Source organism: Camellia sinensis, chromosome 2 (assembly GCF_055761805.1).
Source record: "Camellia sinensis isolate YWXY chromosome 2, ASM5576180v1, whole genome shotgun sequence".
NCBI lineage: Eukaryota > Viridiplantae > Streptophyta > Magnoliopsida > Ericales > Theaceae > Camellia > Camellia sinensis.
Genome location: NC_138962.1, coordinates 120,981,962 through 121,007,007, shown reverse-complemented (window position 1 = coordinate 121,007,007; position 25,046 = coordinate 120,981,962). Strand labels below are relative to the sequence as shown.

At 37.8% G+C, this 25,046-nt stretch overlaps 1 protein-coding gene across 4 annotated transcripts in view; it reads right to left on the bottom strand.

Moving 5' to 3' along the window:
• Positions 1 to 25,046, bottom strand: part of LOC114280393 (plant/protein (DUF810)) — a 118,150-nt gene that overhangs the window by 25,059 nt on the left and 68,045 nt on the right. For all 4 annotated transcript variants that reach the window (XM_082915527.1, XM_082915525.1, XM_082915528.1 and 1 more), the window contains 2 exons: positions 24,929 to 25,021; positions 16,141 to 16,212 (listed from right to left, as the gene is read on the bottom strand). In XM_082915527.1, the coding sequence (XP_082771653.1) occupies positions 16,141 to 16,212; positions 24,929 to 25,021 (165 nt within the window). The remainder of the gene's footprint in view (positions 1 to 16,140; positions 16,213 to 24,928; positions 25,022 to 25,046) is intronic.

Sequence of the window (25,046 nt, the reverse complement as noted above, 5' to 3'; positions counted from 1 at the left end):
GATTCATCTCACAGTATCACACAAAAGAAAGGGACATTCATAGTAGTATGCACAAGTAAATGTTATTATGAATGCATGCCCAAACATATACGTGTTGAATATAGAAATCAAAATATTTTGTTTGAATATGGAAATTAGAATAGGAATTATTTTGATTATAGAAATCTTACCTTATGTATATTGTTTCCTAAATTGTATCATGAATATATTATATACATGGCCTCAACCTCATTGATTGGTAAACTAAATAATTCTTTCCATTCTTTTTTATATCAGAGCCTCCCTAGCCATCTCTCTCTTAACCACCCAGCACCACCGACTGCCTTCTTTCTTCTCTCTAGCCTCCGACAGCCCTTTTCAGCTCTTTTTCTCCCTTCGACAGTCTCAGCCCAGCATTCTTTCAGCCTCTGACAGCCTTTCCCAGCCTTTACCTAGCCTCTGATAGCCCTTTCTAACTCTTTTTCTCCCTCCGACAACCTCAGCCCAACCCCAATCCAGCCTCCACAACCCCTCTCCTTCCTTGTCTTCACCTCGACAGGCCTTCTTTATCCCTGCCAAGGCTCTAGTTGCTGCCGACCAGACTTGGTTCTGGTCTTACGTGCTTTGGCCGCCTCTTTAGGTGGTTCGTGGCTGTTTTTTTCCCCTTGGGGTGATTGGACTGATGTATTAAGCCCCTTTGTCTGTCCTTTTATTCTTTTGGGCTACCGAATTTATTAGGTAGCATCTATTTGGATAAGCCGTTGAGTTTTTTCCGGCTTCTTGTTTTTTTTCTTGGACTGTGTTGCTATCTTTGTGTGTTTTTCAGCCCCTCTTCTCCAACCATGACTGATCCATCCTTTGCTGATATACCCACCAAGCCTATCCCAATTAGTTCTGATTTTTCTCTCTCATCATGCTCCTGCTCATCATATTACGAGTATGGTGTTGAATGGGAAAAATTTTGTCGCCTGAAGCCGCTTCCTTAAACTCTATTTAGGGGGCAAGGGAAAAGCTCATTGGCTTTTATCTTCCACTACCCAGCCTGCTGCAATAGATCCCACCCGTGCACAGTGAGATTGATAACTGTACTATTTTGGGATGGCTGTTCAACTCCATGGAAGATCATATTTATCACATGTTTCTCTATTGTGACATAGTTCTTGATCACAGGTGTATGCTCATGCTCATAACAATGCTCACATCTTTAAGCTCTATCAGGATATTGCTCGTGCTTCCCAGTCTGCCTTGGGTCTTTCTATGTCAGAATTCTTTAGATACCTTCAGGCCCATTGGGAAGAATTGGCTCAATATGAGCCCTTGACTAAGTTCCCAGCAGATGTTGCCTTTCTTGTGTTCAAACGCCTTGCTCGTCAACATACTTACCAGTTTCTGATGAGTTAAACTCTGAGTTTTAATCCCTTCGAACTTAGATTTTAAACACATCATCTATGCTCTCTCTATATGAGCCCTTTGCCACCATTGATAGTGATGAGCGTCGTAGGCGTCTGGTTTAGCCGAATCCTTCTCCCCTGTCTCCAATTTTATCTGATCAAATGACTCTTGCTGCAAAGTCTGGTTCTCAGGGTTCTACTGGTCCAGTTACTTGTCATCATTGTGGCGTTTCTGGTCATGTCAAGGTTCATTGCTTCACACTTCATCCTGAGTTGAGGCAACGTTCCTCTTGCCCTCGTGGTGCTGGCACCCCTCACACTGCGGCTATAGTGGATTCCGCTACTCCTGCTCCTAGGTCTCCTCATCTCCTTAATTTACAGGAGTTACTGACTCAAATTGGTCAGCTTTAGACTCAACTTGGATCTCTTACCACCAGTTCTCCTGGCCCATCATCTATCACTGCTGTCACCCTTGCAATAGGTACTTCTACTACTTTACATGTTCGGTCTACTAGTCCCTCATGGGTTCTGGATTCTAGGGCTAATGATCACATGACGAGAGAGTTTTCCTTTCTTTCTTCGCCAATCTCTGCTAATATTGCCCAATTTGTGTGTCTTGCTGATGGTTCGTTATCCTTCGTCCGTCATAAGGATGTAGTGTCTTTATCCACTACCACTACTTTATTATCTGTTTTACATGTTCCAAATTTTGCATATAATCTCTTATTTGTTAGTCGTCTTACTAAACAATTTAATTATGTAGTCGTCTTCTTACCTTTTTCTTGCCTTTTACAGGACCTAAGTGTGAAAAGAATTTTTGACAAGGGCTATGAGCGTGATGGGCTGTACTACTATAGGGATCCACTGAACGAGCCTTCTTCTTTCTTAGCTAGTTTGCAGGCCTCTATTTTGCTTGCTTCCATGTCATGTGTTTTTAATATTCAGACTTTAGAATTATGGCATACTCATATAGGTGATGTTAATTTTTAGTATTTATGTCAACTTTTTCCTTCATTTAATAAAACTTGCAAAGATTCTAAGTTTCATTGTGTGGTTTGCGAATTGTCTAAGCATACCCGTACTAGCTATATCCCTCATATGACTTGTGCTCCTAGTGCTTTTGATCTTATACATTATGATGTTTGGGGCCTTTCCCCTGTCACTATTTTTTCTGGTCATAGATATTATGTGACTTTTATTGATGATCAAACTAGGTGCACTTGGGTTTATCTAATTCGTCGTAAGTTTGATGTCTTTCCCATTTTGGTCCAATTTTTACAGATGATTAAAACTCAGTTTCATACACTTATTAGGACTATCCGTTTTGATAATGGTGGGGAATATATTACTAATGCATTTCGTTCCCATCTTAATCAAACCGGGTATTCTTCAACAACTTACTTGTCCTTGGACTCTTGAATAAAATGGTATTGATGAACGCAAAAAACCGTCATATTATGTCTATTGTCCAGTGTCTTCTTCAACATATGGGTGTTCCCAAGTCTTATTGACATATGGTTGTCCTTACTGCTATTTACCTCATTAATAGGACCCCTAGTCGTGTGTTGCATGGACTCACTCCGTTTCATACCCTTATGCCCACCACCACTTTGTTTCCACTCTTACCTCGTGTCTTTGGGTGTACCTGTTTTGTTTAAAATTAGAGTACCACTCGCACAAAGTTAGATGACAAATCTATTCGTTATATATCTTCATAGGGTACTCTTCCATGTCCAAAGGGTATAGGTGTTACGACCTTGTGTCTCGTCACTTTCACCACACTTTGGATGTTACGTTTTGTAAGGATCTTCTTTTCTTTGGTACTAAGTACTTGTGAGAATATATTGTGTATATATGGCATTGTGTATATTAGGAATTAGGCATAAATTAGGCATATAGGCGTATTTCCTTTTTCAATCTTTCCTTATTTAGCCATAGCTTAGGGCGATATAAATTAGTGACTACTTTGTAACACAACACAATTGAATATACAAGTTTGTTTAGAATCTTACATGGTATCAGAGCAACACGATCGCTGATCTTGTGGTGGCTAGGGTTTCGCACAATTTGGTCTCTCCGTCTGGTTCTATAGTTGGCTTGAAGTCGTTGACTGGTTCGACGTTGTTCGACGACCCATCTGGTTCTCCATTAGCTTCTGCTCTCCGATTTCGCCTTTGAAACTGACAGTTAAAGTCGAGTTGGAGCTTTGGTTCAGAATCACGTTTTCTATCTCTCACTTGCCGTCACCGACAGACTCTGGTTTGGAATCACGTTTTCTCACCGAAATCGCACCATTATTTGTGACTCTTTGATTTGGGCCTTATCATCCGTGACCCCTGGTTGGATCGTCAGGTCGTGGAGTTCGTCTCTCAGCTTCGATCACCTTCAGTCTCTCTCTGGTTTCGTTACTTAACTTCGATCTCCTTCGATCTCTCTCTGGTTCTTGATTTGCTCGGTGGTTCTCAGCACTATTCTCAAAATCTGCTTGGGTCTTATACTTAATACCTTATTTTCAGGTTTATTACACTACAACCCTCAAGTTTCTCGTTATTACCCTTTGCCCCCTAGTTGTCCATTTTGGGTTTATTACACTTCAACCTCTCAGACTTTTGGTTATTACGATGTCTCTAGCTTTTGATGAGTGTGCCTTCAGCCACAGAGGGGTCATTAGAAGTATCATTGTCCCAAGAAGGGATGTTTGTCTGCTTTGCCTATGTCTGCCTCGTTTTCTCAGTAATTTCTGATCAAGTTTTGCTCTCCTCTTTTGATTTTACTGCATCTGCTCCGGCTCCTAATTGTGGCTTGGCTTGGCTTCCTTGACTGTTCACATTAGTCAGCTTCAGCATGCATTGTCTACCTCCCAGCCATCTCTGTCTGCCTCCATTGTTTTCTTTATTCATTCAGGTTTGCTTGAGTCTTCTTCAGATATTTCTTCGTCTGTCTGGATTTTTGACTCTGGTGCCCCTCATCATATGGCTCCCCATCTCTCCTTACTTCAAAATTGTACTTCCCCTCCCTTTCCTATTACTGTTAATGCTGCTAATGGGTCTGGTATGTCTATTATATCTGTTGGGTCTGTCTTACCGTCTGCTCTGTCTGCTATCTCTATTCCATCTGTCCTATATGTTCTTCAGTTATCTGTCAGTTTATTATCTATTAGTCAACTTGATGCCTCTGGTTTTGATGTTATCTTTTCTTCTTCCATCTGTTCTGTGCAGGATCGGATGTTCAAGCAGCAAATTGGGACTGTCTGTAGAGTTGGAGACCTCTATGTGATGGAGAGTTTGTATTTGCCTATGACTAACTCTCTAACTGCTTTTTCTTCTTTTCAGTTAGATTCTCTGTCGAGTCCTTTCTATTTGTGGCATTCCAGATTAGGACATTTGTCTGCTGACCGCTTACGGTCTTTAGCTCAGTCAGGTATATTGGGTAAACTTTCTCCTAGTCAACTTAGCGAGTGTCGAGGGTGTAAACTTGCCAAAATGACAACTTTACCTTTCTGTGACAGTATTTCTATATCTGCTGCACTGTTTTTTTTAGTTCATACTGATGTCTGGGGCCCTTCTCCTATTCTCACCAAGGAGGGTTCTGCATACTATGTGTACTTTGTTGATGATTGCACCCGTTACACTTGGGTTTATCATATGACTCATAAGTCCGATTTCTATCAGATATACCGTACCTTTCAATCTGATTACTACTCAGTTTGGGTCTACAATTAAAGTGTTACGGTCTGACTTGGGTGGGGAATATTTTAAAAATGAGTTCTGTGAGTGTTTGGCCAATTTGGGTACCATTTACCAAACTTCCTGTACAGATACGCCTGCCCAAAATGGTCGAGCCGAACGTAAACACCGTCATCTCCTTGAGACAGCTAGGTCTTTTCTTCTCTCTGCCTCAGTTCCGGCTCCATTCTGGGAGGAGGCAGTTCTTACTGCTGCTTTTCTTCTCAATGCGCCTACTCCTTTTCTTTCTGGTCGGTCTCCTTATAAGGTTTTGTTCTCTCAAATTCCTAACTACTCCCTTCTTCGTGTGTTTGAATCTGCCTGTTTTGTCCTTCTTTCCTACAAAGATAGGACCAAATTTAGTACCCAGTCTCTCCTTTGTGTCTTTTTGGGTTACAGTCTTACTTAGAAAGGCTACCGCTATTACGATCTTGTCTCTTGTTGCCTCTATGTCTCCCGTCATGTTGCATTTCTCGAATGTCTGCCTTCCTTTTAGCTTCCCCCTCTTACTGCTCCAGTTTCCAAAAAGGATTTGGTTCACATTGACCCCTTTTCTTCTGAAGTCCCATCTGATGAGTACATCTCCATTGTTTTTCTTGAGCCCATTCCTACTTCTCTATCTGCGTCACCTATGGCTCCTTCGGCTTCTTCTTTCCCTCCATTGTTGGTATATTCTCATCGCCAACTCCTCCACCACCAGTTGTCTCTACTCCAGTTGCTGCTCCTTCTGCTTCTGACGACTCTAATCCTGCTGCACACCGATATCCTACTCATGAGCGTCGTCCTCCAAATAGGTTAGGTTGGTCTAATACATGTTTTTCTACTTCCTATCGTACCTTTATGTCTGTTATTCATTCTTTTTTAGAACCACAGTCTTACACGGAGGCTTGTCAGGATCTTAATTGAGTTCAAGCTATTTAGTTTATTTGACTGTCACTCGCCCTGATCTTGCTTATGCTATTCATGTGGTTAGTCAATTCGTTTATGTTCCTCGCTTTACTCATTGGGCTGCTTTGGTTCACATTCTTCGCTGTCTCCGGGGTACCATCTTTCATCTTTCAAGGCTTGCTATTGTCCTCTACTTTCTCTTTAGACTTGGTGCCTATGCTGATTCTGATTAGGCTGGTGATGTTAATGATTGCAAGCCCACCTCTGGTTTCTGTATGTTTCTTGGCAATTCCTTGATCTCTTGGAAAAGCAAGAAACAAACTGTTGTTGCTCGCTCTACTGCCGAAGCTGAGTACTATGCTATGGCTCATGTTACTGCTGAGCTTGTTTGGCTTTGTTGTCTTTTCTTTGATTTAGGTGTCCCTCAGTCTTATCCGACCTCTCTATTGTAACAACCGCAGTGCTATTCAGATTGTCCACAATACTGTCTTCTATGAACGGACGAAACACATTGAGATTGATTGTCACTTTGTCCGCCAACATCTGTAGTCTGGCTCTATCTCGCTTCCTTTCGTCTCCTCGACTTTGCAACTTGCGTACTTCTTCACCAAGACTCACACTACCGCTCAGTTTCAGTCTTAGCAAACTCTCAGTGTTTTCTGCTCAAACACCTTGAGTTTGAGCGGGGGTGTGAGAATATATTGTGTATATATGGCATTGTGTGTATATATGGCATTGGGTATATTAGAAATTAGGCGTAAATTAGGCATATAGGCGTATTTCCTTTTTCAATCTTTCCTTGTTCAGTCATAACTTAGGGCTATATAAAGTAGTGACTACTTTGTAACACAACACAATTGAATATACAAGTTTGTTCAGAATCTTATAGTACTAACCCTTCTTTGCAAGCTTCTCCTATTACTTCCACTGTTCGCCCGGTGACCATTTCGGACGAGGTTGAGAATGAGGTTGTCCCCCATCCTCCTCAACCTTCGACTCCTCTCCCATTGCAAGTATACACCCATAGGCCACACGCTGTGCCCCCCTGTTGCCTCTCCGATCTCTAAGTTAGGTAACTCTTCTTTAGCTACTCCTCCACCTCCTCGTCATAACCCACATCGGGATCGACATCCTCCAAATCGTTTAAGTTATTTGAGTAGTTTACTATGACAGGGTTTCCCTTTCTTACCATTCTTTTCTTGGTAAGCTTGAGTCAGAATCCATTCCTCATTTTGTGTTTGAGGCCTTTCAAAATCCCAAACAATTGGCGGCTATGCAGACTGAGATGGCAGCCTTAGAACAGAATCACACTTAGGATATTGTACCTTTACTAAGGAAAGCACAATTGGTTCCACATGGGTGTTCACCATAAAGTACCTCGTTGATGGCTCAATTGACCGTTATAAAGCCCGATCGGTGGCCAAAGGTTTCACACAGATTCCTAACAAGGATTTTGGTGCCACTTTTGCCCCTGTCGCCAAGCTTACTTTTGTACGTCTCCTTATCTTCCTTGCACCATCTCATTCTTGGCCTCTTCATCAGCTTAATGTCAAGAATGCATTTCTCCATGGAGATCTTCTTGAGACGATTTACATGGCTCCTTCACCCGGTTTTCGGGCTGAGCGGGAGAATTCAGAAAATGTGTGCTGGTTACGTAAATCCTTGTATAGTCTGAAACAGTCTCCACGAGAATGGTTTGGTCGCTTCAATTCTGTTATTATATCTATGAGCTTTGTTCAATGCCACTCCGATCACACTTGTTTCATTCGCCGAAATTCTGCAGGTCAGTGCATAGTCTTGTTAGTTTATGTGGATGATATTATTCTCACAGGTGATGACTTTGTCGATATTGGTCAAGTAAAGGAGGACTTGGGCCAAACTTTTGATATTAAGGATCTGGGATGTCTTAAATATTTTCTAGGAATTGAGGTGGCTTGCTCAAGGGAGGGGATGTCCTTGTCTCAAATATTTTAGGATACTGGTATATTAGGGTGTAAACCTACTTTTACCCCTATGGATCCTAATGTCAAACTCACATCAAAGCCTGGTGAGTTGCTAGATGACCGAGGCATGCAGCAGCGTCTTGTTGGACGCCTCATTTATTTGACCAACACTAACTCTAGACTTGACTTGACATTTGCAGTTAGTGTTGTGAGTCAGTTCATGCATGCACCTCGTAAAGAGCACCTTGATGCAGTTCATTGTATTTTGAGGTTTTGAAGCCTTCTACTAGCTTGGGATTATTCTTTACCGCTAGTCTCCAATCTGGGCTCTCATGTTTCACCGATGCAAACTATGAAGGATATAGAATTGATTCGGTGTTTCACTTCTGATTTCTGTACTTTCTATGGTGATCATCTTATCTTATGGAAATGTAAAAAGCAGGTGGTGGTTTCTAGGTCTTCTGCTGAGGCTGAGTATCGGGCTATGACACATGAGACGTGTGAGATTCTTGGATTCCCTCTATTCAGGCATAGTTGGGTTTTGAGGAGACTATTCCTTCCTCTTTATTTTGTGATAACAAATCTGCCATGATGTTATCATATGATTCTGTGCTTCATGAGCGTACCAATCATATCGAAGTTGACATACATTTCATTCGAGAAAAACTTAGAAAATATGAAGAAGAAGAACTCCGAAAATATGAGGAAGAAGGAATATATTTCTGTTATATTCAAAACTTCTTATCTTACAAGACCAAATGACACTCCTTATATAGGAGATATTACAAACATCATCATAACCCATTATATGCCACTTACATATTATATATTACCACTATCTACCACTATCATATTATATACATGCCACTATCTACCACCAACACCACTATCATATTCTATACATGCCACTATCTACAACCAACACCACTATCATATTCTATACATACCACTATCTACCACCAACACCACTATCATATTCTATACATGTCACTATCTACCACCAACACCACTATCATATTATATGCATGAACACAATTTCCAGCACTCCCCCTCAAGCTGGTTTGAAGATATCTTCCATAGCCAGCTTGCTAGTCAGCTTATCAAATTGCTTCTTGTGTAGTCCCTTCGTTAGCACATCAGCTAATTGTTCACCTGTTGGAAGGTAGGTCATACAGATTATGCCAGCATTGATTTTCTCCTTGATGAAATGTTTATCCACTTCTATATGTTTTGTGCGATCATGTAGAACTGGATTATGAGCTATAGATATAGCTGCTTTGTTGTCACAATAGACCTTCATAGGTGTCGGGTGAGAAAGCTTTAATTCTTCAAGAATTCTTTTAATCCACATTACTTCACAGATTCCATGGGCAACAGCTCTGAACTCTGCTTCTGCACTACTTCTAGCTACCACATTCTGTTTTTTACTCCGCCATGTAACTAGGTTCCCACCTACAAAGGAGCAGTATCCGGATGTTGATCTCCTGTCTGTAACACTTCCTGCCCAGTCTGCATCTGTGTATACTTCAACTTGAAGATGTCCATGTTTCTTGAATAGTAAGCCTCTCCCTGGAGTTCCTTTCAAATATCTTAAGATCTTATAAACGGCCTCAAAGTGCTCTGCCCCTGGTGAGTGCATGAACTGACTTACCATGCTGACTGCAAAGGCAATATCAGGCCGCGTATGAGACAAGTAAATCAATTTCCCTACAAGTCGCTGATATTGTTCTCTCTCTTTGACTTCTTCAGCCTTAGCAGCTTGTAACTTCAAGTTAGGCTCGATCGGAGTCTCCGCCATCTTACAACCAAGCATACCTGTTTCTCCAAGGAGATCAAGAACATATTTTCTCTGATTAACGAATATACCTTCCTTGGATCTTGCAAATTCCATTCCGAGGAAATACTTGAGGGCTCCCAGATCCTTAATGTGAAATTCTTTTGCGAGTTTCTCTTTGAGGGCTGTTAACTCTGCTTCATCATTACCAGTTAAAATGATGTCATCAACATAAACAATCAAAATTGCAATTTTACTGTTTTTTGAATGTTTATAAAATATTGTGTGATCTGCTTGACTCTGCGAGAAGCCACAACTGATAACTGCCTTCCCAAAGCGTTCAAACCACGCTCTTGGTGATTGTTTGAGTCCGTATAATGACTTGTTCAATCTGCATACTCTGTCACTTCCAAGTCTCTGCTCAAATCCCGGCGGTAGGCTCATGAACACCTCCTCTTCAAGATCACCATTGAGAAATGCATTTTTAATGTCAAGTTGATGTAGAGGCCAATCTAAATTTACTGCAAGAGATAACAGTACTCTGATGGAATTTATTTTAGCAACAGGAGCAAACGTCTCCTGATAGTCGATCCCATAAGTTTGAGTGAAGCCTTTAGCTACCAGTCTCGCCTTGTATCTCTCAACGCTTCCATCTGCGTTACATTTTATCGTAAACACCCATTTACACCCAACTGTTTTCTTGTCTTTGGGTAGATCAACTATCTCCCAAGTACCACTTCTCCTTAAAGCATTCATCTCCTCCATGACTGCTAATTTCCAATTCGGATCATCCAATGCTTCCTGTATATTCCTTGGAACAAACAAGTGTGAAATCCTAGATGTGAAAGCTCTATGGTTTTTAGACAGTCTTTGATAGGAGAGGTAATTTGCAATAGGATGTTTAATGCAATTTCGGACACCTTTCCTAATTGCTATAGGTACATCAAGGTCGGAAATAGAAGGAATAGGATTACCTAAAATTTCGATGCCAGAACTCGGGTGGACATTCGGGTCATTAGGATAGACATTCGGGTCATTATTCCTCAGATGAAATTGCTTCCTAGTATAAACCTGAAGCTCAGGATTTAGATCATTTTGTAGTACTTCTCCCCCTAAACAAGAATCTTCTTGACTAGGCACCATAGAACTTGGTTCTCCTAAGTGATCATTATCAGACAGATGTGGTTTTTGTGTAGGATAAATGACATTGGGGAGCGGGATAGAAATATCCCAAAAACGGTCTTCTACTCCACTTGTCTCCCCCTGAAGAGAAGTGTTGGGGAAATAGGATTTTGTTTCCACAAATGACACATCCATACCCACATGAAATTTCTTGTTTTGAGGATCGAAGCACTTATACCCCTTTTTGTTTGAGGAATAACCCAAAAAAACACATTTTATAGCACGGGGGTCAAGTTTTGAACGAAATTGACTGGGAACATGAACATAGGCAGTACATCCAAAAACTTTGGCGGGTAAATCAGAAAACAACCTCGTGTCAGGAAAAAAAGTTTTGAGACAATCAAAAGGTGTTTTGTATGTTAACACCTTTGTAGGCATCCTGTTTATCAAATAAGAGGCTGTTAAAATTGCTTCACCCCATAAATATTTAGGAACATGCATGTAAAACATTATAGCACGTGCTACTTCAAGTAGATGTTTATTTTTTCGTTCTGCAATGCCATTTTGTTGAGGGGTATCCCGACATGTAGATTGATGAAAAATCCCATTTTTTTCCAAAAACTCACCCAACTGCTCATTGAAATATTCTGTTCCATTATCAGAATGTAAAATAACAATTTTGGTTTGAAATTGGTTTTCAATCATATTGTAAAAATTTGTGAATAAATTTTTCACGTCAGATTTTTTATTCATCAAATAAATCCAACATAAGCGGGTATGGTCATCAATAAATGTAACAAACCATCTTTTACCAGAAAGAGTAGTGATTTTAGAAGGGCCCCAAACATCACTATGAATCAAATAAAAAGGTTTTGAAGCCTGATAAGGTTTTGGCAAATAAGTAGAGCGATGAAATTTTGCAAAAATGCAACTTTCACAATGAAAAGAAGAACAATCAATCCCTTTAAATAATTCTGGAAATAAATGTTTCAGATAAAGAAAACTAGGATGTCCTAGCCTATAGTGCCATAGCATTATTTTTTCTCGAACAGAGATTAAACTGGTACTATTAAAGCTCTGAGCTTTTTTATTACTAACAGGTACTTCATCAAAGTAGTAAAGACCTTCAAGCATCCTAGCACGCCCAATCATCATCCCCGAGTTCTGGTCCTGAAATTCACAATGGGATTCAAAAAATGTAACACGACAATTAGAATCCTTAGATAGTTTACTGACAGACAAAAGGTTACAGGCTAAGTTGGGGACGTGAAGAACAGCATTGAGATTAATTTTCTCAGTTAGTTTAATAAATCCTTTTCCTGCAATAGGTGAAAAACTACCATCGGCTATTCTGATTTTGTCATGACCAGAACAAGGGAAATAGGTACTAAATAAATGGGAAAAACTAGTCATGTGATCGGAGGCACCGGAATCTATGATCCACGGAGAGAAGTTTAGGCAAGAGAAGGCTTTAGGATTTCTACCTGTTTGTGCCAACAAAACACTAGGAGTACCGGTTGAGGAGTTGGATTTTATCAGCTTTAAAAGTTGATCAATCTGCTCTTTGTTGAAGGGACCTGAATCGGCTTCATTAGCGGTAGGAAAGCCACGATTCTTCTCTCCTTGTTTGCTGCTTTTCCAGTTGGCAGGTTTGCCATGAATCTTCCAACACGTTTCGCGTGTATGGCGAGGCTTGTTGCAAAAATCACACCAGACCCGTGGCTTATCATCAAACCTGCGCTGGTAACTTGCAGCCTTGTTGGCCGCAGCATCGCTAATTAAAGCAGAAATTTCAATTGATTCACCATTACCTTTTTTCTTAAGCATGACGCTCCTTCGGCTCTCTTCCCTTCTGACTTCGGCAAATACTTCGCCAATGGATGGGAGAGGAGGTCTGCCAATAATTCTTCCTCGCACTTCATCGAACTCAATGTTGAGGCCGGCAAGAAACTTGTAAATACGGCTGTCTTCCACAGTTTTCTTGTGGTGGTTGCAGTCGTCAACCGATTTCCATTCGTATGTGTTGAAGATGTCAAGATCCTGCCACAACCTTTTCAACGAATTGAAATATTTGGTGACGGAATCATCTCCTTGACGAATCTCTCCCAACTTCAAAGTTAATTCGAAAACTTGAGATTGATTTCCTAGGTCAGAATACATCTGACTAACATTATCCCACAATTCTTGTGCAGTAGTATAGCACATGTAATTAGAGCTTATATCCTCCTCCATGGAATTGACCAACCATGTCATAACCATGGAGTTTTCAGCGTCCCAATTGTCGAACAGCGGATCATTCACAGCAGGAGCCTTCTTGTCACCAGTGATGTAACCGATCTTTCCTTGCCCACGGATATACATCCGGACAGATTGTGACCAGCGGAGAAAATTATCACCATTTAGGCGGATGGTGGTGATTTGGACAGAGTGAGAGTTGGACGTTTTCACCGGAATGGCAGCGGCAGGGGTTGAAGTGGTTCCGGACGTGACTTCCGACATGGCTATGACGGTTTTAGGGCTGCTGTGTTTTTTGTTGCTCTGATACCAACTTAGAAAATATGAAGAAGAAGAACTCCGAAAATATGAGGAAGAAGGAATATATTTCTGTTATATTCAAAACTTCTTATCTTACAAGACCAAATGACACTCCTTATATAGGAGATATTACAAACATCATCATAACCCATTATATGCCACTTACATATTATATATTACCACTATCTACCACTATCATATTATATACATGCCACTATCTACCACCAACACCACTATCATATTCTATACATGCCACTATCTACAACCAACACCACTATCATATTCTATACATACCACTATCTACCACCAACACCACTATCATATTCTATACATGCCACTATCTACCACCAACACCACTATCATATTATATGCATGAACACAATTTCCAGCAGGTTTGGACTGGCATTGTGCGTTCATCCTTTGTCTCTTCTTCCCAACAGTTGGCAGATATGTTCACAAATTTTGTGGGACCAACTTTGCTTCAGTCTTCCATTGACAAGCTGCATTTGTTGAATATCTTCATGCCAGCTTGAGAAGGAGTGTTGAATATGGAAATCAAAATATTATGCTTGAATATGGAAATTAGAATAGGAATTATTTTGATTATAGGAATCTTACCTTGTATATATTGTTTCCTAAATTGTATCATGAATATGTTATATATACATAGCCTCTACCTCATTGATTGGTAAGCCAAATAATTCTTTCCATTCTTTAATACGCACACGCATACACACATTCTCGGAATTTTCAAACATTCCTCAAACTTGGCCTCAACCTAAGTCGAGTGCGATTCCTCACACCTTACCTCAGCACAGGTTGAGTGACATTCCGGCCATTTCCGGTTACCACCTGACGGAATCAGTAATCCCATTTAATAGGTTGAATTCCGAATTTCCCAGTTAGCACCCGGAGGATCTGTAATCCTATCAATAGGTTCAATATTCCACAACTTGCCCCGTAAGTACAACACAACAACATTCTTCCCCAATAAAGTGCCAACATAACCATTACCCAAGTTACTTTAATTTGAGTTCAAACTTTATAGCATTCCTCCCAAAAAGAGTAACAATAGAATCACTTTCTAATTCCTAATCATGATTCCTCAATTCCTCCCATCCCTTTTCCCTTACTCCAAGTTCTTACCCTTCATTTCTAAATTTGTAATCTCAAACACATTCTCAAATGTGTATAACACTAACAAATTCATCAATTTAAACAACACGTGCATCATGTATGATTAGTTCATTTTCCCTTCTACACTACAACATTATACATTCCAAAATTCCAAGTTATAAGCTGGCATCAATGTTCTCCACTCCAAATGAATATCTAGCACCTTAACCTACTCAATTTCGATAATCGTATTCAACTTTCCAACCTGCTCATTTATGATTCGAAACCCCCAATTTCCCATGTTATTTTCATTCCTCAAATGAGTTCAACTGTACCAGTTTCACCACTCAATATCACCAATTACAAACCCACATGATAGTAAATTAATTCAACAAATTCCTCAAAATGAGTAGATTAATATTCCTCAATAATTCAGTTCCAACAACACTCCATTTGTATATATATTCGAAACATCAAGGGTGATAACAAAATCCTAAGATGCTTAAATTTGGGGGTTTAACTCCAACATGTACCATAACAATTAAAACTATGACATACTCAGCTACAATATCAATCACAATATTAAACTATAAAATTGAGAATACATGCAAAGGATTTACTAAAACCCCTAACATGATGGATCACAAATATAGCAAATAAACTAAGAAAAACATACTAGCATGTAAAAGAAGAGAATAAATTTCCTACCACAACCAAAGAGAGAAAAGGGAGAAAACCCTAGGTAATGAAACTTGGCGAAACGAAAATCCAGAACAGTAGTAACGTAGTCCTCAACAAGATCTACAACTTTAACTCTCCAGTGGAAGGCTGATTCACTCAAGGTAGATGAAACCCAAGCTCGAAGTTCTTCAACAATGGTGGAAGTAGAGAGAAAAGAGAGGTGTAGAGAAAGAGAGAGTAAAGTTGAAATGATTTATTCTGAGTGAAAAACGTGCCTATGAACAAAAAGTGGGTCAAAATGAGTGGAGCGGTTGACATCACCTCGCACTAAGTCAAATCCATTGCACCGCTCGAGTGGTCCCATAATCTCCCAGATTCTGCATCTCTGTAGAAGAAGAAAGCTGCAAGGTCTGCTAGACTCCTCAAACGGTCATTTCACCTCTCGAGCGGTGAACCCTAGTTTGCAGCTCCTGAGCCTCTGAAACCACATCTTGCAATCTAAACAACCACCCAAGTGAACACTTCACCGCTCAAATGGTGAATGCAACCTTATGTCCTCCAAACAAGGTCAAACTCAAGCACGAGACTCCAAAAACTATCACCAATTACAGAATCAAAAATGCAACACCATAAATGTAATAAACGAGGTTCAATCACATTCTTACAACCTCGGAAAACAAAAAAGCAAACAAACAACCGACTCCGTAAGTTGTGCCAATCCATGGATCCAATTACAAATAGTGCAGACCCAGAGAAATGTCATTAAGAGTTGGGTTTGGAAACTTGGAACATTACTATAAGAAATTGTTAAGGCTAGATAGAGTGCTCATCACCAAATGAGCTAACCATCTTTATGGAGGCTAATATGTCCATGAGCAGAGATATTCTATCATGCTTCCTCAAAATTATTTAACAAGAGTTCCTTGGGGAAATATTTACTCAAACAAATGTATGCCAACAAATATAGGTTATGATGACATGCATACCTCTTCAACAATCCTGTAAACTTCAACAACTGAACTTCCATGTCGCTGCTGAGGTGATACCGGTTCCCAACGCTGTAAAATACAACATGCACTAAGCCGCATTAGGAACAAAAGTAAACTAAATATATGAACAGAGAAAGAAATCAGCTAAACAGCAAACCTGGAAACTAAAATATGTGGATTTAAAGAAGAAATAAGCAAGTTTAAGCAATGGTGGAAGAAGGGGCAGCAAAAATACACAAGCATGATAATGGGAAACAACAAAACAGCAACCAGTGTTCATTTGTTTGGGTCTGGTTCTTGAATACTAGATAATTACTTGATTAGAATAGCATTCTTGCAATCATCATTGAAGGAGGCGATGGGGAGACAGAAACCCTCAAATTGGCATATTGGATAATTGTACAACCAATCTTAGCAACAGTAGTAACTACAGAATGACATTTTTTTACTTTAGCATTAGATCAAAATTTTCCAAGAAATGGCAGTACCTAAGAAAGAAACAGAAGCCAGTAAATGAACACCAATCACCGACATTTTTGGCCTAACATCTGAATATGAACAAAGCAAGAATGAAGAAGAAGATGGTGAGAGAAATGCACTAAATATGATGCCACGAAGTTAAAGAATACTGTGGCATAATGGGTGAAATGTGGAGCAACAACAAACTGACAAAACATGCGACTAGCACAAGCGATATCAAGCTGAAGGAGAGTGAGAAGGTGCTTTCCATTACTACCTCAAAGCTTCACATGAAGCATTATAGGAGTAAGAGAAGTATCAGACTATGAGTGTCTGCTCAACAAGAACTGGAGATCAAACTGGCAACATATTTCTGTTCAAAAAGAAAATAATTGTGGACTGTTGGCAACCTCAAGAAGTTAAAATCCAAGTCTTTCTATATCTGTGATGAATACTTGGCATACTAAATGTGAGGAGCAATTATTTTAACAAACATGACCTGTCTCATTTTCTTCACATCAAAAAGGGTGAATTGCAATGATCTCCCTTGAGGTATGGGAATCAAAAAGAAAAAAAAAAAAACACACTAAGGTTTTGAAAACCTACAATTACCTCCCTTGTCGTGATACAGAACTAACACACCAGGGTAAAATTATAATAATAGATATTATAAAAAAAAAAATTAATAGAAAAAGTATTGTATTTGATAGGATTAGCTATGTACCACAAACATTGTACATGTTTAAGACTTTATAATAATTACATGACAAGTGACAATCAAGTCAAATAACCAATCTGGTTGTAGCACTATAAGAAAACACTCCATATAAAACCTAACCTAGTCCACTGTTTGCCAAACAAGTCTACTTTCTATCTCTACTCATCTCTAACTCCTGGCTATTCTCTCTCTATTCCAATTAGGGGTGTAACTTGGGCAGGCTTAAGCCAAGCAACCCGGGCCCAACCGGAAATTTTTTAGGGCTTGGGAAACATATATTTGAATTAGGTGAGGGCTTAGACAGAAATTCAGAAGACCGAATTAAATTTCAACAGGCTTCGTTAGAGACACCAAACAACGCGAAGCCTGAATTGTATATATAAATATATATATATATATATATATAATAGTTAAATATATATGTAAATTATTAGCCGTTAAATGATATTAAAATAATTTAAATCGTTAGATCATATTCACTACATAGTTGTCAAATCGGGATTCGTATTGTGAATCGAAATGGTCTCGTACTGAATCGGGAATCGAATCGAATTGAATCGTGAATCGTAAAGATTCGGTAACATTTTCTAAATTACTTAAAAACGTATATCTACACATTTGGATATTAAATATATCTTATGAATATAAAATATTTAGAATCAATGAATATGTTGTTTTGAATAATAATCACGTAGTTTAATAGATAAGAAGTTAACAAAAGTTCCTATGTAAGATCACCATCTTACCCTTTTTCTTTTTTAAATATTTCTTATCAACCATTCTTAAGAAAGATAATAACCAAAGAGACAAACTATCAATTTCCAAAGTGACAATAATTAACAACAATATTAATATTTGGACAATAAACAGATATACTTTTCTAAGTAATAGTAAGCAAATAATAAAAAAGAATTATTTAGAATATTTTATTTTAAAGCCTAAAACATTTTAAAAGGTATAACTGACCTCACACATGTAATATTCAATTATATTCAATTTAATAAACAACAATAGAAAATTCATAGTGTAACTTTAATCTTAAACATTTTTAAAAGATATATTATGATTTTTTAAAAGGAAAAAAAATGAGAAGAAAGGTTAAAAATATGTCGGGTCTAACTGAATCTGATTGGATCCTATTAAAAACTCTATGATCACTAAAATAACAACAAACCATGTATATATGTTGGTCATTTTGGTATTAAACGCTATTAAAAGTTGTATTATGTCATTTTCACTAAAAAGATAGAGAAAAAAAGAGTCGAAAATATGTCGGACACACTAATTTCAAAAATTGCATGAATCGTAAAAAGTGAATCGAATCGTGAATCGATTGTGAATCGTGCGATTCACTAGAGATTCACTCATAAATTCGTATCGATTTTGCAAAAATTGCGAATCGAATCGTGAATCGTAAGATTCTGATAACAGAGATTCACTATATACTGTGTTACATGGATTCGCCGGTTTTAGCCAGAGTACCCGTGTCAACACGACATGACACAGGTACAAGTGCGGGATTTGAGTCAGACACAACACCTTTGTGATGGACGTGGCTGATCACAGATGACAAAGACAGAGATAAAGATAGATGAGTCTGCTATGGGGAACCGACGAAGACGAAGAACGAGGAGGATCAGAGACGAACCTATATGGCATTGATTTGAAGCCTTGTATGATGAACTTCACGATTTCTACGCTTGTAACGTTGGGTGGCTTAGGGTTTTTCAATTCGGTTCAGATCTGAACACATTTCAGTTTTATTTTGGTAATAGGCTAGGGTTTCATGAAGATGTATATATGTTTAAGCCCAAATGCCCAACCCAAAAGATGATCCAATATAAAATAAAAATGTTCAGCCCTCATATTAAAAAAATAATAAAAATAAATAATTAATTAATCAAAACCTAGGCCCTATTAAATAACAAACTTGCTTAAGCCTATTAATATTCAGTCCAATAATATTGCTTTTAATAATATTACATTACTTCTTTTTAGGCCTTTCCTCTTTAAATTGTTTTGCTATTGCTATTGCTAATTAAATCTAATGTGTAAATATTACCTTTAAATTCATCATATATTTTTAAAAATATATACAAATAATCGTATCCCGTACTTGTATCCAACTTTTTCTCCATGTGCCCATATCCAAAAAATAAAAAAAATAAAAATGGAGAATCCAAGGCCTTTCCTCTTTAAACTGTTTTGCTATTACTATTGTTAATTAGATCTAATGTGTAATTAATTACCTTTAAAATCATCATATATATATATATATAAATGTAACCCCGTACCCATATCCAACTTTTTATCCGTGCCCATATTCTAAAATCAGGGCAAAAAAAAAAAATGGAGAATTCAACTCTTGGACACATATCCATGTCCGACACTTTAGCCGAGTCCATGTAACATAGACTATATGTATTATATACACAACACAAAATCTTACCTCAATTTTTTTCACACATAAATTGCAAAGACCACTGCGGCACATTGGGTCTTCAATCCTTATCCTTCTTCTCTCCATCTCTCTCACATTAGATAAATTAATTGTTTTGATGTTATTAAAGATTCTACCAAAAAAATAATACTCTAATTTTAACAAATCGATCAACCTAGCTTTCACGCGTGCACGCCCACACACAACCAAAAACAAGTGCAATTTAGGCACTTCACGCAACTCGGACCTAACTTGGGTCAGGCTTGATCAAACAACCTCGGGTGACAAGTCGGGATTGGAAAGGCCTAAGCAACTCTCAGTACAACTCGAGCTAGGCTTGGCCAACCTCTTAAACCACCCGAGTTGCACTTACCACCATTAACGCTACCCAATCCACCACCACCATCTTACCACAACCACCAACACCCACTACCACTTCCAACCAAAACCACACCCACGGATATATAATTAACATCTCCAGCTAAAGCTTCATCCATGACCACTATGAAACCCCTACTACAACCTCCATGTCAACTTCTTTCACTAACCACATTCAACACAACCATCCCCATATTCTCTCTAAAATCTCTCACTAAAAAACTCTCCACATTAAATGTGAGAACCTGAATATAAAAATAAAATGAATAATTAAATAATAATAATTTTACAAACCTCAAATATTTTGCTTATGAATATTAAAGTGCAAATTAAATATTATTGGAGTGTGTTTTAATTAAGTTTAAGCTTTAAATAAATTTATTATGCAGGTCTATAATGACAATATAAGGTTTTAATAATATATGTAAAATATATATATATATATATATGTGTGTGTGTGTGTGTGTGTGTGTGTGTACTAAAGATAATTTATCAAATAATGTTATTTTATTTTGACTAATAAGGCGAAGTATTATAAAACAAATAAAATAGTTAGTAGGAGGTCATTTTGAAAATTTATTATAGGAGGATAAAACCCTAATGGTGAGATATCGTTTCTTTTCTAAACAACCCTAGCTGCAGCCGTGAGATAGAGAGAGAAGAGAGAGGAGGGTGTCATTTGTGAAGGAAATTAAAGAAGGAATAGAAGCTGTTGTACAGGTAAATATTTTTATATATAAACATGTATGTTGTTTTCTTTAAATAAGACCATGGTAATCATTGAGTTGCTTAAGTCATTGTTTTGTGTGGAGGGTGTCATTTGTGAAAGAAATTAAAGAAGGAATACGAGCTGTTGTACAGGTAGATATTTTTATATATAAACATGTACCTTGTTTTCTTTAAATAAGACCATGGTAATCATTGACTTGCTAAAGTCATTGTTTTGTGTGGATGATGGACGGTGGTGTGAAGCTAGGGGTTGGTGATGGGAAGTTTTGGCTTACAATGGTGGATGAAAATTCTTGATCCTAAAATCACAAAATTTAAAAATCAAAAAATTATATCAAACGAATGAATTTTGAACTGAAATTTTTAATGTAACTTTATTACATATTGAATTTCATATTAGAATTTTTTCATAATTTTTGGGAGTCAAAATCCATATAAACTGATGGGTTCAAATCTGCCTAGAAAACTAGTGTATAACAATAACTTCGGAGGTGTCATTCTCTTTAGGTATAAATCTGAAAATTATCAAATCAATGTCATTAAAACTGATTATGAGCCCAGTTTCTTACATTTTTTGCCTTGCATTGATTGCTCATGTATATTAAGAGAACCATCACTTTGTTTAAAGTGCTACAAAAAGCGATCTGTTTGGACATAATTAATTGTAAATAATTATTTTGATAAGTAAATCGAGTGAAATCACTTGGGTTTGAAACTTAAGATATACTAGTTAATATCTGGAGAATTTTGAAATTTTTTCGAACGGCGTAGAGTGGGTTTTAAATTTTTAAAGATAGCGAATATATTGGGAAAACTTGTTTAAAATTCTGTTTTATTTTAAAGTTACTTTTAATTAAGTTTCGATCTAAACCCATGTCTTGGGTAATTTTAGATCTCGAAGAACATGAACTTAGGCAATTTTTAAGAGTAAAGGTGAGTTGGATTGAGCCGTATTAGTGCACTTTACTTTGGGGTTACTTAGTTTATTATTCCTTATAGTATTTTTGAATTAGTAGTGACCTGTAGTTTTCATACTTGGTTCAGGGCACTAGTTGGACTTTCATACACAATTCGAGGATTACATTATTTCATTTTCAGGTGAATAGTTGCATGTTACATATTTTTATAAATGTTCCCCCCGCCTTGAACAGTTGAAAAATTAAATTGTTGTTTTAGGACTAAACTATTTTGATAAAATTATTATATTATCAATAGAATTAAATTATTTCAGAAACATGTGTAAACTTGGCATATTGTAAACTATTTGTTATGGTGTCATGTTTATAATGGTGAACTACCATATTTTGCAAAACTGAATTGTATTGATTATTAGGACCATCTATACATAAAAAGTCCAGGGAATTTATTCCTCTGTGTGTGGGGACTCTAGCCACTAGGGAACAGATCCGGGTTGGGCTATGATACATCTAGTGCTCAACGATTGTAAGGAAAAGACCTGGGCTAAACTAGGTGACCTTCAATTAGATCGTCTTAGAGAAGAGGCCCAGGTTGCCAACCTGGGGATGACTCTTGGTTCGATATTGGATCTAATGCGCTTATTGCCTTGAGAACTTTGTGACGTGTTACTTGTTAATCATGGTACCCAAATTATTGATGATCATGTTGTAATCTATTTTAAGTGGAAAATGTCATTTGTTATATTTTTGAGAGACATGAGTATTTTTAACTGTTGAATTATAGAACCTTCTTTTTGAAACAGGTTGTCTTTATCAAAACTATATGTCAATCTAGTTTCTGTGATATATATCTTATTTTGGAATTGAACCCTGTTTTCAAAACTGTATTTACTATCCATGCTTCTACTCACTAAGCTATCAGCTGACTTAGTTGTTTATCATTTACAGGTGACAGAAGGATTTAGAGGGGATTCATGGCGTAGCGGGAACTCAATTGCATGGACCTCAAGGACATTCATTTTTTTTTTTTTTAATGTTTGTTTTTCAAATTGTTATTTCAATTTTGTGCTTACTTTTTGATCGAGATTCACTTAAGATTATTTTGTTATGTGGACTGTTTGTGTCCCATTTGTTTGGATGGTATTGATTAGGGTTGGTTTTGCCTGTTTATACTTCTGATATGTCACTGGATTGAGTTTTGATTTATTTATATCTAGACTATTATTACATTTATTCTATATGATTACGGATTCATGTTTAGACTTACATGTGCCTTGGCCTAAGGCCCTGTGGGCCACGGCCGGTCATGCCTGGGTTTGGGGTGTGACATTAAAACCATATGATTCCCTTTTTGTTTCTTTCTTTGTATCTATATTGTATATACACAATCATATCATCCCTCATCTTTGCCTTTACCCATCATTATTGACCACCACCACACATCTACAACCTAAACAGCCCAGCCATTGTTGTCATCTCCAACCACAATCACCAACCAAAACCTCCAATCATTGTAAACACCAACATCAACAAGAAATCCCAGATACACTGGCCATTTCAATCAAAAAAACTATGATTTGTTTAGCAATATGGGATACAAACTTTAAAAAAAAACTGCAATGGGCCTTTTTCCAAATATATATACCGTACCTCAATAGTTATTGATGTCGGTATCAAAGGTGAAACAGAGGTGGATTTAAGAAGGTGGTAAATAGTGACAAAAAAAATGAGTTTAACAAGACAATGACGGTTATGGTACAGTTAAGATATGGGGGTGGCTCTAGTGATGGCGCTGTGGTAATTGTGGAATTTGTTGAAGGAAAGGTCAAGGTGGAAAAATTTGGCAATGATGGTGGAGATTATTGCAGCTTTTGAATGAAGTTTGTGATCGCAGCAGCACCCATCTATCATAATCATAATGGTGATTATACTAGATGCAAATTTATTCCATGCAACTTTCAGTGCAAGGAAAAAATTATCTTTCATTAAGAGGGCAACCACCTTCCTTTTCTCTCTCTTCCTCCCTTTCCCTCTCTTCATTTCTCTCACTACACACTACCTTTCGTTCTCCTCAATCACTCATTTTTGTGGGACTAGTCTAGGGCAATACCCAAAGCTAGTCGAGGTGTGAGAACTGAGAAGCAGCAGACCCAGCGGCTTTAGTACTTATCATCGTTGCATGGTTGCATATGATAATACCAAGCCAGTTAAAGCAAAAACTTAAACACGCCGTGGGCAAATTTGACTGAGTGGTGTGGAGTTGCCTCTGGAAAATCTTGAATGTTGTGAGCACAAAAGTTGGTTTTATTTGTTTTCCCGCGCTTACATTTGTCGCTAGGTTGTTGAAATTCACCCTGCTGACAACAAGTTTAAGTGACCTACCTAAATTCCCAAACCAGGCAGGAGATACCTTTTTGAGACCATAAATATCCCAAGTACGCCAGCATGAGAAAGGCAGTTGGTGGAAGAACATAAATCTCTTCAGTAAGATGACCATGAATATATATGTTCTTCATGTGAAGCTGATAAAATTCCCTTTAACGACAAACACATGACACAACAATAAGCTACCCCCCGAATGCAGTTTCTTTACTGCATAATGAACATAAACTTCTACAGTTAAATCTAATTGTCTAATTGATAGATCAAAAGTGCTGACAAAAAAATGAGCAAGTACTTATGTTTGAGAGGAAGAATACACTCTTAGAATATTTTCAGATTCAGAAGTCAAAATAATTTGATACACACTAGCCAACAGAGTAGTATCACTGAGAACCATGGTTCCTTCTTTCAACATGAAACAACATATTTCACTATTCTCTGCAGCTTCACCAAGCAAGAAGCATAAACATTCATGTTCTACTAACACAATTATATAAAATACCACGAAATATTGAAATTCATCACAACTCATCCAATTCTTCAAATCAAAATGACAATCATTTTCAAAGTCAATACACTTTCTGTAACTATACAAGCCCCTTCCCCTCAACCACTAACTACACACAGAGGGATAGACATACAGAGAGAAATACACAACAGAGTACATAACAAAGGACATACTTATTCATGAATACAACTATACGAACTAAAACCGTGCCAGAAGCTTCTAAAATAAGTAAAACTAATAACATAAATGATTACCTCCTGTAGAATAGCCCGCTCAACCCAACTTAAAATTCTTCCAAGTTGTGAATTGACCCAGCGCAACACCAGTGTTCCAGAAATAGTTTCAATCTGAAACAGAAAAGGAAAATGTGAA